This window comes from Peromyscus leucopus, chromosome 1, assembly GCF_004664715.2.
Source record: "Peromyscus leucopus breed LL Stock chromosome 1, UCI_PerLeu_2.1, whole genome shotgun sequence".
Classification (NCBI taxonomy): domain Eukaryota; kingdom Metazoa; phylum Chordata; class Mammalia; order Rodentia; family Cricetidae; genus Peromyscus; species Peromyscus leucopus.
Window position 1 is genome coordinate 48689360 of NC_051063.1, and position 15241 is coordinate 48704600.

Consider the following 15241-nt stretch of genomic DNA (forward strand, 5'->3'; position numbering starts at 1 on the left):
TGTAGGATTAAAGGGAATACATGTCAATCAACCCATTACCAAAAACAACAACAACAAAGCCTTTATTCTCTGGCAGGTGTACACACACACACACCACCATCCCTGGCCCACAGGGTCCCACTCAACCATTCACCCTTCAGCAGGATAGCTCTCTTTTCCTGACATAGGATATAGGAGAGCCTCAAGGTCCAACATCTTTCCCTCAAATACAAGTCTCACTCAGTTTCTTCAACAGTCCATTGGAAATCAGGACACTGAAGTGTCTTGTACAGCCATGCAGGAGAGGCCCAGCATTTGTACTGCATCCATGGGGAAGACAGGCAAGTAGTCTCCTTGTCTTGTAGGATGGCTCAAAGGTTAGTACTTGCAGGTTAGATTGTCAGAAGGGTCCAGGCCAGGATGGAGGCTCAGCTGCCTGGGCTCCCCAGGAGAAACCTGTAGGCACAAAGAATGTTGCAACACTACCCTGAGGTTTTCCGTGGTCCCACCACTCCCTTCAGCCTACAGCTTACCACTCTCCCCTCGCAGACACTGCTTCCTTGCGCACAAGTCTCTTCTTGTCATCCAGGGGCTTGGCTAAGGCCCGGATCACCCGTGATTTGTACGGCAGTAGCTGTGAAGTCAGAGGACATCATTCATCTTACTCTTCTCTGATGGGAGTGAAATGTGACCCATTTTTAAGAATTATTTTTTATGTGTATGGGTGTTTTTTGTCTGCCTGGTGCCATGAGGCCAGAAAAGCGCATTGGATCCCCTAGGATTGGTGTTACAAATGGTTGTGAGCTGCCATGTGGGTGCTAGGAATCAAACTCAGGTCCTCTAGAAGAATAGCCAGTGCTCTTAAGCAATGAGCCATCTCTCCGGACTCATGCCCGTCTTTTTTTTTTTTTTTTTTTTTAAGTTTTTTAATATGAGGGTTTGAACACCAGCCCTCACACCTAAAATACATTCCATGTGCCCCCCCCCCCTTTTGGATTTTTAAGACAAGGTTTCTCTGTGTAGCTTTGCGCCTTTCCTGGAACTCACTCTGTACCCCAGGCTGGCCTCAAACTCACAGAGATCCGCCTGCCTCTCTCCCAAGTGCAGTGCTGGGATTAAAGGCATTTACCACCACCACCCGCCAGCGTGCCCTATTCTTTAATGATTCTAAATTGACAGGAAGAGGATGACCAGTATTATGAGGTGGTGGTCAGGATTTAATGGATCCATTCTGAGCTCAAGGCATTTGGGGAAATCTATGCATATAACACGTATGTAGTTCTGTCTTCTTACACAGAGCTGGGTGGCTAATCTCACTTGAAAGCAAACAAGTACTCAACCAGGTATGGAAGTACACACTTGTAACCTCAACACTGGAGTGGGATGATGACAGCGAGACAGGCCAGCTTGGATGACAAGAGACCACCCTGTCTCAAACAAGCACTTCTGACTCTTCAGACTTACCACAGGAGCAGGCAGGCGAGTCAGAGCATGCATACACTGCAGAGCAGCAATCCGGACAGCCTGGAACACACATGAGGTCAGGGCAAACAAAAGGAGAAAGATACTACAGGATGTGCTGGGATTCAACGCACCATTGAATGACTGGAGCTGAGGGCCAGGAATTTGGTGACCAGAGTATCAACATGAAGACTCATGATTTGGGGTGCTTCCAGTAGAAGGGGCTGGAGACAGCTCAGAGTGGAAAGCTGGACCACGGAGTCAGGGCAGGACAGTGCCTCCAGCAGCAAGGAAAGGAGCTAATAGCCAATGGAAAATGGGGTACACATTATGGTCTTGGGAGGACAGCCCTCTCCCTTCCTGAGGGGTGACTGTAGGACTTACTGTGGGCAGCTCTGGTAAAAGCACAGGCTTGGGCAGCCTGTTGAGTACATGAGACAGACCCTTTAGATAGTTTGGCTTCACATCTGGGGGAAAAAAGAAAAAGGTGTTTAGGAGAAAAACTGAGGTTAGACATTTATTATCAGGCTATAATAATGAGTAATGAGTGTGGTAGCTGAAGTCTATAGTTATAGCTCAGCATGAGGCAGGGGATTCAAGGCCAGCCCAAACCACAGTGTGAGACCTGTCTAAAGAAAAGTGAGGTTGAGGCTAGGGGAGAGAGCTGACATGGTAAAGTGCTTTCTGTGAACACGCAGAGTTGAGTTGAGTCCCACTGAACTGTGTAAATAGATAAGCGTGGCAGTGCACACCTATAATGCCAGCCTCGGGGGAGTAGAGACAGTACCTGGGGCTTGCTGGCCAGCTGATCTAGCCAAAGCAGCAAGCTCTAGGTTCACTGAGAGATCCTCTCTCAAAAGTTAAAGTGGGAGGGCTGGCAGGATAGCTCCTTAGGTAAAGACTCTTGCCTTTATGACTTGAGCTCAATCCCTGGAACCCATTTGGTACAACTAACTTTTACAAATTGTTCTTTGAGCACACACATCAATATGATGTGAAAAAGGGAAGAACACCAAGTCAGACCAGCAAGGCACATGCTGTTTGCCTGACAATCTGAGTTCAATTCTTGGGACCTACATCGCGGACGGAGAGACCTCTACAGACATATTGTGGTGTGCAAATAATAAAAAGGTATCTGATGACTTTTGGCTTCCATATGTATGTGTACACACACATACACACACAGAGTTTAACATTAAGACTCTTGAGCTCACAATAGCTCAGATGCACTCATCAGAAAGGTGGGATGAAGTATGGCTTTGTAGGTGCAGACCACTCTGAGGATAAAGCATCTGGTCTTAAATTACTGTGGGGACTGGCCAAGAGGAGAGGTCCATGGATTTGGGGACCAGCTCTCAGACACCTTGGGGAGCAGCATGGAAGCCTTGGACCAAAGCAGGCACATTGTCTGTGAAGAACCGCTGGCGGAACATAATCCGAACATCAGCATGGCCGGCACGAGTCAACACATCAGTGCAGTCGGACATGAGCAGAGAGAAGCCATCAGCAGCTGCAGGGCCTAGTTCTGGATCACTGAGGAGGCCCGTGAGCTGGTGGGACAAAAAAAGCCTTTAAGTTTGTTGGAAAGAAAACTCAAATACCAAAGAGGATGAAAGCCTTATGAGAATAAGAGACAAGGGTCTGGAGAGGTGGATCAGTGGTTGAAAGCACTTGCTGTTCAACTGGAGAACTTGGGTTCGGTTCCCAGCACCCACAAGTGTCTTACAACCATTTATAACTCCATTTCAGGGCATCTGGCTTCCTTGGGCAGCAGGCATGCGTGTACACACACAGGCAAAATATACTCATAATATAAAAATAATTTTTTTTTTCTTGTAAACAGGGTCTCTATGTAGCCCTGGCTGTCATTTGAACTCTCTAGGTAGACCAGGCTGGCCTCAGACTCAGAGATCTGCCTGCCTCTGCCTCAGTGCTAGGGTTAAAAGGCATGTGCCACTATGGCTGACAAAAATAAATAAATATTTAAAAGAGCAGGAAGAGGGAAATGGGATCACAAGGAAGTTCTTGTTTAGATCCCAGTCATGTGTCAGAAAGGACTTACCCGGGTGGTAAGGCAGGTGCTGAGAGGGTGGTATCTGAGGACTAAAGCCTTGGTTACCTGTAATCAGAGAAAAGAACAGTCTGGATCTGACATTTGAACTCAGAACTCCAAGGTACACCTGTTACAAGTGGTGGCTTAGGGGCTTTCGTGGTTTGAATGAGATGTCCCCCATAGTCTCAGGCATTTGGATAGATGGTCCCTAGTTGGCTGTTCAGAGATTAGGAGATATGGTCTTGATGGAGGAAGTATATCACTGGGGGTGGGCTTTGAGATTAAAAAAGACTCAAGCCACTCCCAGTGTCTTCTCTGCCTCTTGATTTTGGATCAAAATGTGAGCGCTCAGCTGTTCCTGCTGTCATGCCTTTCTTTACTCTATCATGGATTCTGACCCCGATTAAATACTTTCTTTTATAAGGTATCTTGGCCATGGTATTTTAACAAGCAGTAGAAAACGGACAAACAGGAATATTTTATTTAATTTGATACAATTATTTGTGTCTAGCCAGCATCTCTGCTACCTCCTCACCCAGAGCAGCAGTGTGAAGGCCTGATTACGGGAGGATCCAGAGGCCAGGCCAGTCTCTATTGTGTCCACAGCAAGCTGGAGGAATTCATCCAACTGCTGCCCTAAAATGGAAGGGATATAATGGTATAATATTGTGACAAAGGATGTAAACCATTTATGTACACACCACTTGAGAAGCTACTAGAAAAAGACAACCAAACTGCCACAATGCCAGCAGCAGTCTGGTGCAGCACTCTCAACACCAAGGTGCTGGTGCTTGAGGAGAGAGCTGTCTACTCCAATAAAGACTTACTCCATGGAGAGATGGCTCAACAGTTTGAGTACTAGCAGCTCTGGCAGAAGACTGGGTTTTGGCTTCCAGAACCCACACGGTAGTTTACAACCACATGTAACTGCAGTTCCAGGGGATCCAAAGCCCTCCTCTGGCTTCCAAGAACACCACGCACTCATGTGGTACACATACATACATAGAAATGATAAGCATCTTTGAAAAATAGTTTTACTGTCTCTATGTGTATGCATGAATCTGTGTGCGGCTATGTACATTGGAGCGCAGGTGCTCCTGGCGTCCAGAAGAGGGTGTCATTATCTACTGGAACTGGACTTAGAGGCAGTTGTGATTTCTGACACGGCTGCTGAGAATTGCTCCAGGAACCCAGTACACACTCCTAACCATTGAGCCATCTCTTCTGCCCCATAAACAAATAAAATCTGTTAAAAATTAAAGTATTCTTGATAGCACCATGATGGAGTAAGATGGCAGAAATGAGTTGAACCTGCTCCTTCTATTCTCTTCTTGAACCCTGAAATGCTCTGCCAAACTCTAGTCTCTGACAAGACTATCTGAGGACAGTAGGTGAAGTCAGGATGAGATTCTCTAAGGAGAGCAAGAACTAGACATGTCAGTGTCATCACTAGGTGACTAAGGGAGGCTCCTGTCGCAGGCCCAGCCCAGTACCTGGAGGGTGCTTGTTGAGGAGCCCTGCGAAGCACTTGGCGGCGGCAGTGGAAGAGAAGGGGCAGCTGTGGCAGCAGCTCTGCTCCAGAAGCTCCCGCATGAGCCGGGTCAGCTGAGGGATTTCCACCTACAGAAAACCTGGCCATGTAATGGACCCAGAAGACACTTCAACTCCAAGAAATACTCGACAGAAAGTGACATCAGAGATTAGTATGGAAAAGAACTTCTTTAAATGGGGAAGCAAAAGACAGCTCAGCCTGTGGCCAAGCTCAACACAAGGTCATCTGAGTTCTGGAGTCTCAGATGGGCCCACTTACATTTCGTGGCAGGGAGCAGACAAAAGCGGTAAGCAGCGCAACCAGTCGCCTCTGCGCCGAGGAGCCATCCTGTGGAAGAAGAGCTCCATTGAACCTGTCTGACATTAGTAGGCATGTATGTCCCTATGCCATCCCAGAACAGTCCTAAAGTTGAGTCTGAAGGATGTACTGAACTCCCAGGTTCACATCATCAGAGCTAGTAGACTCTTACCTGGAATGGCTGGAATCGGCTTGGGAAGCTGTTCTCAGGTAGAAAGGTGGTGTTACCATCTAAGAAGAGGGGCATGATGCATGTGACACTCTGGACAGCTAATCTGGAGACAGAGTACTGGGTGTTGTTAAGGAGCCAGGGCATATGCACATTTGTGTGCAGGTGCAATGGTTATTCACATATTCAACATGTTAATTTGGCACAATTATTTGCATAATGAAAGCCTATTGTCAGCCTACAATCTTGTGAGGAGTTCAATATATATTTTTTTAAAATAGTCCACTGGTGATCTTCAAAAATAACAAACAAACAAACCCCACTGATCTCAGGACTGGAGAGATGGCTCTGTGGATGAGAGCACTTGTCCTTGCAGAAGACCTGAGTTTGGTTCCCAGAACCCCCATGGAGGCTCACAGCAGTAACTAAGTTCCAAAGGATCTGACACCTTCTTCTGTCTTCATCAGTCATCACATACGTATGCAGGCAAAACACTAATACATAGTAAACAAAAATAAATAAACCTAAAAAAAAAAAAAAAAAAAAACCCTAACAACATAAACTACCAACAAAAATCATTAATCGAAAGGCTCACTCAATAGTCTGTTTTTAAAAGGTCCTTCCTTTTCTCCTGCCGCCTCCACACTTACAGACAGGAGGTACAAGGCCAACTGAGAAAGCACCACCTGTGACTCCTGCCCAAGAACGCTCTCTCCCTCCCGGGGTTCAGGTCACTCAAGGTTATACTCACTCAGGGCTCAGGTGGGTAGTGGCAGTTCCAATGACAGATGCCAAGGCAGCCAAGACCTCATCCTCCAACAGTACTTTTCTCAGAACTGAGGATTCCTTCTCTGTGAAAACAAAACACCTGTACATGTACACCCACACAACCACAAGGCCACTATGTGATTCAGAAACTCAAATTTGGCCAGGTGGTGATAGTACACACCCTTTAATCCCAGCACTTGAGAGGCAGAGGTAGGTGGAATCTCTGTGAGTTCAAGGGCAGCCTGGTCTACAGAGCATGTTCCAGGACAGCCAAGACTACACAGAGAAACCCTAACTCAAAGGAAACAAAACAAAAAACCCCAAGTTTGGGTCAAGATTGCCTGTAGTATCAGCCTTACAAGCCTGAAACAGGACTGTGGGCTTATTGTCAAGCCTGGGCTAAATAGTGAGACTAGCAAGAAAGAAGGAGAAAGAAATTCAAAGTAGTTCTTGTCCTCCTCATAACAGGCTAACTCCAGAGCAATCATTTATTTTCAAAAAAATTTATTTTTAAATTATGTGTATATGTAATATATGTGTGGGATGTTATGTATATGAGTGCAGGTGTCCTCAGAGTCCAGAAGAGTATAGGATCCCCTGGAGCTAGAGTGACAGGTGGCTATGAGCCACACAAGTGTTGGGAACTGAACTCAGGAAAATCACAAAGCATTTTTAACTAAGGAGCTATCTCTCTAGCCCCTAATATTTCAGGGCTCCCTCCTCCCCTTTGGAGACAGGGTATCAATATGTAGCATTAGCTAGCTATGTAGACCAGGCTGGCTTCAAAATCACTTACACTTGCCTTTGCCTCTTGAGTGCTGGGATTAAAGGCATGAACCACCATGCTTTATTTTTTGAACAAGGTCTCGTGTAGCCCAGGCTATACTTGAACTCCTGATCCTCCTGCCTCTACCTTTCACTGGGATTATAGAAGTACTCCACCACACCTGGTGAAAGCCAACAAGTCAATGTATTCAGCAGAAATGTTATGGACTTAAAACCTCACAAGGAGGCAGAAGCTGCACTGGTCTAACCCTAGGGGCACAAGACTCCTGGGAACATTGTGCTTAACCTAGTCAACAGTGGAAAATGAAGCTAGCTAATATGGACAGTCTTGACACTAAGTAGAAATGTCAGTCTTCTATAATTTTTAAGATATGTGCTTATCTTTATGGGGTCTTATTTATAGCAACTACCATACAATGAGCACTATTGTCACATAGTACCTTTAATCCTCACCAATGACTCTGTGATCATACCCCACACACACATTATATAACCCATATATACGTGTTATGTTATGTATGTATGAATGTACGTATATACACATATACATACAAGATAAGGTATCTTATAAAGTTAGCAAGATAAGACCCAACCAAGCCTACTGGACTCTAGAGCTCAATTTTAATAAACTAATAGTGCATTGGAAATGTGCATCCCTTTGACTGCTGTTCTTACTACTGGATTCTGGTTACTGTCCCTGGTCATCCTTGTTTTAAGTGGAATTTGGACTTGACAGTACAACAGGAAACATCAGCAATGCCCAGGAGGAGGAAGTGCAATCCAACGCTAGTAGAAAGCCTACTTCCAAGATGAAGCACAGAAAATTACCTGGCATGGAAGCCTGGACAGCCAAACCAAACAGGCAAGGTACAGCTGTCTTGTGGAAATACCAGTAGCTCTCAGGGTCCTGCTGGCATTTTTCTGCCACCTGTTGGAGACTCTGACAGATAGCAATAACTTCACTGGGCTCTGTAACCACATTCCCTGTTTGGAGAGAAAATCAGCATTCTCTGTGGGGTTTTCTCTCAAACACTTCCAGGCATTTTCTTTTTTAAATTAACAACAACAACAACAAAAAAGTCTATGGGCATTTTGCCTGTATGTCTGTCTATATACCACATGCATAGTACCCACAGAAGCCATCAGAGGGTATCAGGGTCCCCTAGGACCGGATTGACAGACAGCTGTCAACTGCCATGTGGGTGCTGGGAATTGCACCAGGGTCCTCCGGAAGGGTCATCTTCCTGCCTCCAGCTCCGAGTGTTGGTGACAGGCAGTAAGACAAGACCCAATTTGATGCGGTGCCTCAGATGCCAAGCAGTGCCTCCTGCACACTAGGCCAGTGCGCGGCCAGCTAAGCCACAGCCCAGCGCATGGTGCAACTTCCACACATACAGATAAAAAACAGAGCTCTCAGGATAGAATTCCTGGGGCAAAGATGTGTACATGTGTAATCCAAGAAGAGCAGTTCATTCATTGTTTAAGATAATGAGACTGACTGGGTTAGACTGAGCTCTTTCTTTCTTTCTTTCATTTCATTTTTTTTAAAGTTTACTATGTCCACAAGAAAAAAAAATTTCATGTTTCAAATATTGGTTACCAGAGCCTAGAAAGGAAATAAAAGGGAGAACAGAGAGAAGGCAGATCCTGGGTGCCACACTGGACTGGAAGAGCTTTTTGTGGGTGTGTGCACATGGAGGCTGGAGGATGATGGTTGTGGGTGTCTTCTGTGATCACACTCCACCTTATTTTTGAGTGAGGATCCTCCTGTCTGATTCCTCAGAGCTGGGATGGAGGCAGGTGTGCCTGGCTCCTTATGTGGGTGCTCGGTATAGAACTCAGGTCCTTGTGCTTGTGAGGCAAGCACTTCACTGAGCAAGCCCTCTCCCCAGGCCCAGGAGACAGGGTTTCTATAGGCAACTATAGGGGTATATGGTTCAATAGGGTAACTATGGATGACAACATTTCTTGAATGTTGTAGAGTACCTAGCATCAGGGTTCCTGATGCCTCCAGTGCAGCCACCCTACTGGGGACAGAGAAGAAATATTAGCTGAGCCTTTGCCCATCATTCTCTTCCCAAGGCCTGCCACCAGGAAGATCAGGAGAATGGGCTCTCACGGCTACCTTGCTGACGAGCAAGACCCAAGTCCTATAACAAGGCAGGAATCTGAACACTTCCAAGACACAAAAAAGGCAGATATGTGAGTTGACAGATACATCACTTTCTTTCTTCCAGTGTATTTGTATTGAAATGTCATCCTGTACAACCATAAATATATATCCACTTACTGTATTGCCATCTTCATATTACTAGAATTACTGGGTATTGATTTTTAAAGCGCTTACCATGTCAGTGCTATGTACAACAACTACAGTTAGAACTTTACAGTCCTAGCCCAGCGTTCCATTTAGCCCTGCCCCTTGATGGTAACTGGCAGTTACCTTTGTTTGCCTGACAGAGATGCTGCAGCAGCAGAGGCAGTGTCTCCTTGACAACACTGGGATGTGTTGAAATGGCTGACAAAGCCTGCAGACAGCAGAAATACCGGGAACACTTCATGAGACCATCCTCTCTGGCCACCTCTGACTCTCCTGAAAGCAATTGGTGAGGTAAGTTTTCACTGCTGTTGGCGTGAAGACCCTCCTCAGAAACCTTGCTGGCAAGGGTTGGGCCACAGATTAGCACAAATACCTCTCTGCAGCTCCTTAGCAAGCTTGGGAAGCAGGTGGCTGCTGAAGGCTCCAGGATAGAGTGCGGTCAGGGTTCCTGATGCCTCCAGTGCAGCCACCCTACTGGGGACAGAGAAGAAATATTAGCTGAGCCTTTGCCCATCATTCTCTTCCCAAGGCCTGCCACCAGGAAGATCAGGAGAATGGGCTCTCATGGCTACCTTGCTGAAGAGCAAGACCCAAGTCCTATAACACTTAGTTGGATTGGTCACATCCCACCCCAGTCCCCCCCCCCCTTTTTTTTTTTCCAAGATAGAGTTTCTCTGTGTAGCCCTGGCTGTCCTGGAACTCATTATGTAGACCAGGCTGAGTGCAAACTCACAGAGATCCGCCTGCCTCTGCCTCCTGAGGGATTAAAGGCGTGCGCCACCACTGCCCGGCTGGATAGATCTTCTTAATGCCCAAGAAGAGAGAGAGTAGTCCCACATCTTTCCAACTACTCAGCAACATATAAACACAGCATAGAACTCTAGCCCTTGCTGCAGCTACAAAGGTAGGGAAACTGCTCTGCCTCACTGCTTTCGATTCTCACCAACTCTGGGAATCTTCCTCCAGGAAGCTCAGTCGGTACAGATGACCTACTGCCAGCTCCAAGTCCCCAGAAGATAGGAGATCTGTGGTTAGAAAGAACACAAACTTTATCTTTGCCTCCTTTCAGCCATCACCCTTCCGAGAACTCCTATCAGAAATTCCTATCATCCAGTGCTGCAATGCTAACAAGGAAATCACTGCTCTTCACTAAGACAGATAATACAAGGAGGGATCAATACCCTCCCTTATTTTTTCTCATTCATGATATACCTGGCTGAGCACCCAACACTGTGAGTGTCCGGATGCCAACAAGCTGAAGCTGCGTGCTGGGGTCTGTGAGAGCCATGAACATCAAGGAAGCACAGCTGGTCCTTGAAGCTAGTCAGAGGCCTTTCATCTAGGAGAAACAGAGGCCAGGTCAGAAGGGCTTACAGCCCATCCCTGACTGCAGGGATGCACACAACTTGGGGCAGATGTTAAGGACTCAAACCACTGGATTTCCAGGACACAAACCGGACAATGGCAATCCATTCAGTATAGTCTGGTGCGGCATCCTCTGATGGGTCCACTCATCTTCACTACAACTGCCCAGGGCAACTCAACTACAAAGTGACCTCACCTTTCTCTTCATAGCTCCATTTCTGCTGTAGCTTTAAGAAGCCCAGGATCATCTCAAGTATTGTCCGCCGCTGGTTGCTCTGTAATGTTTCAAGGAGTACTGGGGTCAAGGACTATTTTAAATGATTTCAGTTCAGACACTCTAAGAATTAACCTTTTATGGAAGACTGATACTCTGTGAGGGTAAACAAGTGAACAAACAGTAGCTAATAGAAGGAAACCCCAGATCTATTTGGGCCCAAACTAGAGCTTCAATCACTCTAAGAAAGGAATCATAGCACCCAAGTCCCACCTGTCCCCTGCAGACAAATTGCTTTGTTTGGAAGCTGAGAGACGGTAACGTGAGGATGGCTTGTGGCTTTTCCTATTCCTCTGATCTCTCAGGTTTTAACCCCAATATCTGGCTCCGGGTTTTTTATTTAATAAGACCGTTTAGCAATTAGTCTACAGTCCTCCTTACCTGACTGTGCTTGTGGAACTGTTCCAGCAGCAAGGGAAGCACATTCCTGGTGATGTGCTCACAGGCCCTGGCAGATGCACCCGCAGCGGCCTGCAACAGCTTGGCACTAGGCCATACCAGTTTCATGTCTGGTTCACATAGATGGTGCCTGCAGTCTAGAGAGGCAGCAATCATAGACCTGGGGAGTGGGTCAAATATAGCCTGATTCCCCTTTATCCATGGAGATTGCTGACTGACACCTGGAATTGTTTGCTAGCAGTTACCATCTAATTGTCTTCAATACAAAGTAGGGCTGCAGTCTCCAAATCACTGAACATGTAGGAGCCACCCAAAAAGGGCCACTGGCCCTAAAGGAGTGCTAGCTCTAAGGTGCTCACTCCCTTTGCGGGCTCCATGGTCCCATTACCCTGTAGAATGTTGCTGAGGAAGGAGTCAAGGAGGTCCTCAGCATCAGCCCTCAGCACAGAGCAGGACAAACATGCAGTCAGGGAGTGGAGGGCCGCCAGGCCCTCTGCCTCTACTCGCTCACTTGCTGTCTGGAACACCTGTCAGGGAGAGATCCCATGGCTACTAAGGTGAGCTTGTACCAGATGAGGCCCCACCCATCCACGGCCTTTTGTCTTGGGCTCAGATGGATATGTGTTTGAGAAAGCTTGGGGCACAGCAGACAGGAGAACTCCCGACCCAGTATCTTCCTTCTGTCTTGGTTACACAGTCAATAAGTCTCTGTCCAACTAGGAATGACACATACACTTTGTACAGACAGGTTACCAACTCTGAACAGAGATTATCGTAACCCCAATTTTAAGTCTTTTTCTCTACTTGTACATTCAGATGGTGCCAGAGGCACCAGGACCTATGCTCCCTGCCACGAGAGGACAAGGAGGAGGTGTTGTGCAAAGATGGCCGTGTACTATCACCAAGCAGGTAGCCCTCATAAGGGAACTGTCTTCCTTGCCACTCAACTGGAAGTCTATATCCCCTTGCTGCTTCACTGAAATAACAAACCTAGCACCTTGACCCTGGGGAGATAGGGAAGAGGACAGAGAAGGTGTATCACTACCCCTCATGCCTGACACCTGTCGGTTAACAGCAGCGAGCTTACCTAACGAACACTCACCTCTCTACGGATAGAAGCCCAAAGGCTGGGGAGGAAGTCCTTTAGTTCCTTCTGTCCATACACAGCACAGCAAGCATTCTACCAAGAGAACCGCAGGCGTCAGCAAGCTCACATTCGTACATGGTGGACTCTAGATGAGGTGGACTCGAGCAGAAAGAGCTTTCAGGTGTTCTAACAGTTTATTTCATTTATTTATTTGTTTGTTTGTTTTTTCCGAGACAGGGTTTCTCCATGTAGTTTTTGGTGCCTGTCCTGGATCTCGCTTTGTAGCCCAGGCTGGCCTCGAACTCAGAGATCTGCCTGGCTCTGCCTCCTGAGTGCTGGTATTAAAGATGTGCACCACCACCGCCTGGCGAGGTGTCCTAATAGTTATACCCAGGGCACAGAAAAGAGCTCACCCTGACTCTTAAGAAAGCACAATGCTGACATAGTCCAGTGGAAGAGTGTTTACCTAGGATCTATGAAGCTCTGAGCTTTCAATTTCCAGCACACCCTCCACTAAAACAAAGACTGGAGTGGCAACACATGACTAATCTCAGTACTCAGGTGGAGGTAAAAAGATCAGGAATTCAAGGCCAGCCTAGGCTAAGAAAACCTTTCTCAAACATCCAAAAAAACAAAATGAGCACTGACCAGTTCTTGGTTACACAGTAAGACAATATGAATGCAACACAGTGCTTAGATCAACCATATAAGCCTAAGTCCTGGCCCATAAAGCATATGAATTGGCCTCCAGCTGTCCAAGAAATTGTATTTTTAGCATCACTAACCCATGTAAAGATAGCTGGATTCTACTCACCAGAGTTTGCAGAGAATCCAGCTTGGCACTTAAAATTTCAGAATCCACTTTCTCAATCAGCAGAGGCAGTAAGAACTGTGGGAAAAAAGGGAAAACTTAAGCCTGAGATAGTGTCTTCGCCATCAGGACCAACCATGGCCATATTGTCATCAGTCCTAAGAGACAGTTGCCACATCAAGAAGTGAGACTCAGGTCAGGAGTTACAACTGTAAGCTATCTGTTCTGCCATGCTGTGGTACCTGAGAAACAGGCACATTAGCAAAGCTGACAGACTTCAAGTATACTTCCTACAGAAGAGATTGGTATTTTAGGGGACGAGATGGCAAAGTTTTCTATATTCAAAGTCTGAAAGTATTTGACATACAAGACACATGCAGGACACCAAACCCTAAAATGTATAATAGAGCATTCTTTCTCCCCATGCTTTTACTTTTAAAAAAACTTATTTTTATTATTTTATGTGTATGAGTGAAACCAGGTTCCAAGGAGGTAATGGACCATCTGGAACTAGAGTGATAGATAGTGAGCCACCATGTGGGTGCTGGGAACCAAACCCGAGTCCTCTGGAAGAGCAGCCAGTGCCCGTGAGTGCTGATCCACCTGTCCAGACCCAGGCCACTCTTTCTTCAGAGCTCTCTCTGGGTAGAGACTGTTCCCTTAACCAAGACCGGACTCACCTCAGCAAAACGTGGTGTAGAAGCCAGCACAGCACGGAGACTCAGGATGAGATCATCTCTCTGGATGCCATAGGGATCATTAGGTGGCTGAAAATGGGGAGGAACCATGGATTTGTATAGTTTTCAGGCACCCTCAGACGTTAAGTATGACTCTGGCAAGCCTGCAGAACAGGTCACACTCAGACCCAGTCTAGCACATTCATACACCAGGAGGCCCCAGCAAGAAGACATGCTCACTTTTACATATCTTTGTCTTTTAGGCATTATTTTTTCTGTGTTTTGAGACAGAGTCTTTCTATGTAGCTCTGGCTGTCCTGGAACTAACTATGTAGACAATACTGGCCTCAAACTCAGATCCATTTGCCTCTGCTTCCCAAGTGCTGGGATTTAAGTCGCTGACTGGGTTGTGACACCCAGCAAGGCATTTATTTTTTACAGTGCTAGAATTAAACACCTTTTCTTTAATAAGATCTCACATAGTTCAGGTTAATGTGGAACACTCTATGTAGCTGATGCTGGCTTTGAACTTCTGATTGTCTTGAATCTATTTCTTAAGTGTCAAGGTGTGTGCCACCAAACTTGTATTTGCAGGAATTGAACCCAGGACTTTGGGCATGCTAGGAAAGCACTCTATTACCAAGATACATTGTCAGCTAAATTAAGAATAATTTCAAGCAGGAGTGGTGGCACACACCTTTAATCCAAGTGCTCAGGAGGCAAAGACAGGAGGATCTTGGTGAATTTGAGGCCAGTCTGATCTATAGATCAAGTTCTAGGACAGCTAGGACTACACAAAGAAATCCCAGCTCAAAAAAAACAAAAACAAAAACAAAAACAAAAAAAAAAAAAACCCACAAACCAAACTAATAACAAGAAACCTCAACAAACAAAACAGAATGAAAATTAAAAAAAAAAAAAAAAACTTTTCAAATGGTATTATTCTTCCATAACATCAGTTTTATTGAGTGGTTAAGCCAGTTTATTTAAATAATTTCTCTTTGATGGATATCTCTATTTTTTCACCTGTATAAAAAGCAATAATTACGACAGCATAAAAAGCATCGATAATTTCTATATCAAACTAGCAGACTGAAAATATCAATTAGATTTTTCCTTTTCTCCTCTGGTAACTGCACCAAAAATACAGTAAAGGGTTTTTTATTTTTAAAAGCCATAAAGCTGAAAGTTGAAGACAACCAGATAAGAGATACTCAAAACAACTGCAGAAACTGAAAGGCAG

The 15241-nt window shown here is 45.8% G+C and overlaps 1 protein-coding gene across 1 annotated transcript in view; it reads right to left on the reverse strand.

The window, feature by feature from the left end:
• Positions 1–35: 35 nt before the first annotated feature.
• Positions 36–15241, reverse strand: part of Mms19 (MMS19 homolog, cytosolic iron-sulfur assembly component) — a 40183-nt gene continuing 24977 nt past the window's right edge. The window contains 24 exon segments of the mRNA XM_028889360.2: positions 36–435; positions 513–613; positions 1444–1503; positions 1575–1739; positions 1825–1907; positions 2804–2990; positions 3503–3559; positions 4029–4129; positions 4987–5113; positions 5304–5372; positions 5515–5617; positions 6263–6362; positions 7894–8049; positions 9509–9658; positions 9759–9856; positions 10329–10410; positions 10598–10685; positions 10687–10724; positions 10947–11025; positions 11406–11560; positions 11812–11950; positions 12526–12603; positions 13325–13399; positions 14002–14088. Coding sequence (XP_028745193.1) covers positions 408–435; positions 513–613; positions 1444–1503; positions 1575–1739; positions 1825–1907; positions 2804–2990; positions 3503–3559; positions 4029–4129; positions 4987–5113; positions 5304–5372; positions 5515–5617; positions 6263–6362; positions 7894–8049; positions 9509–9658; positions 9759–9856; positions 10329–10410; positions 10598–10685; positions 10687–10724; positions 10947–11025; positions 11406–11560; positions 11812–11950; positions 12526–12603; positions 13325–13399; positions 14002–14088 — 2406 coding nt within the window. The 3' untranslated portion in view covers positions 36–407.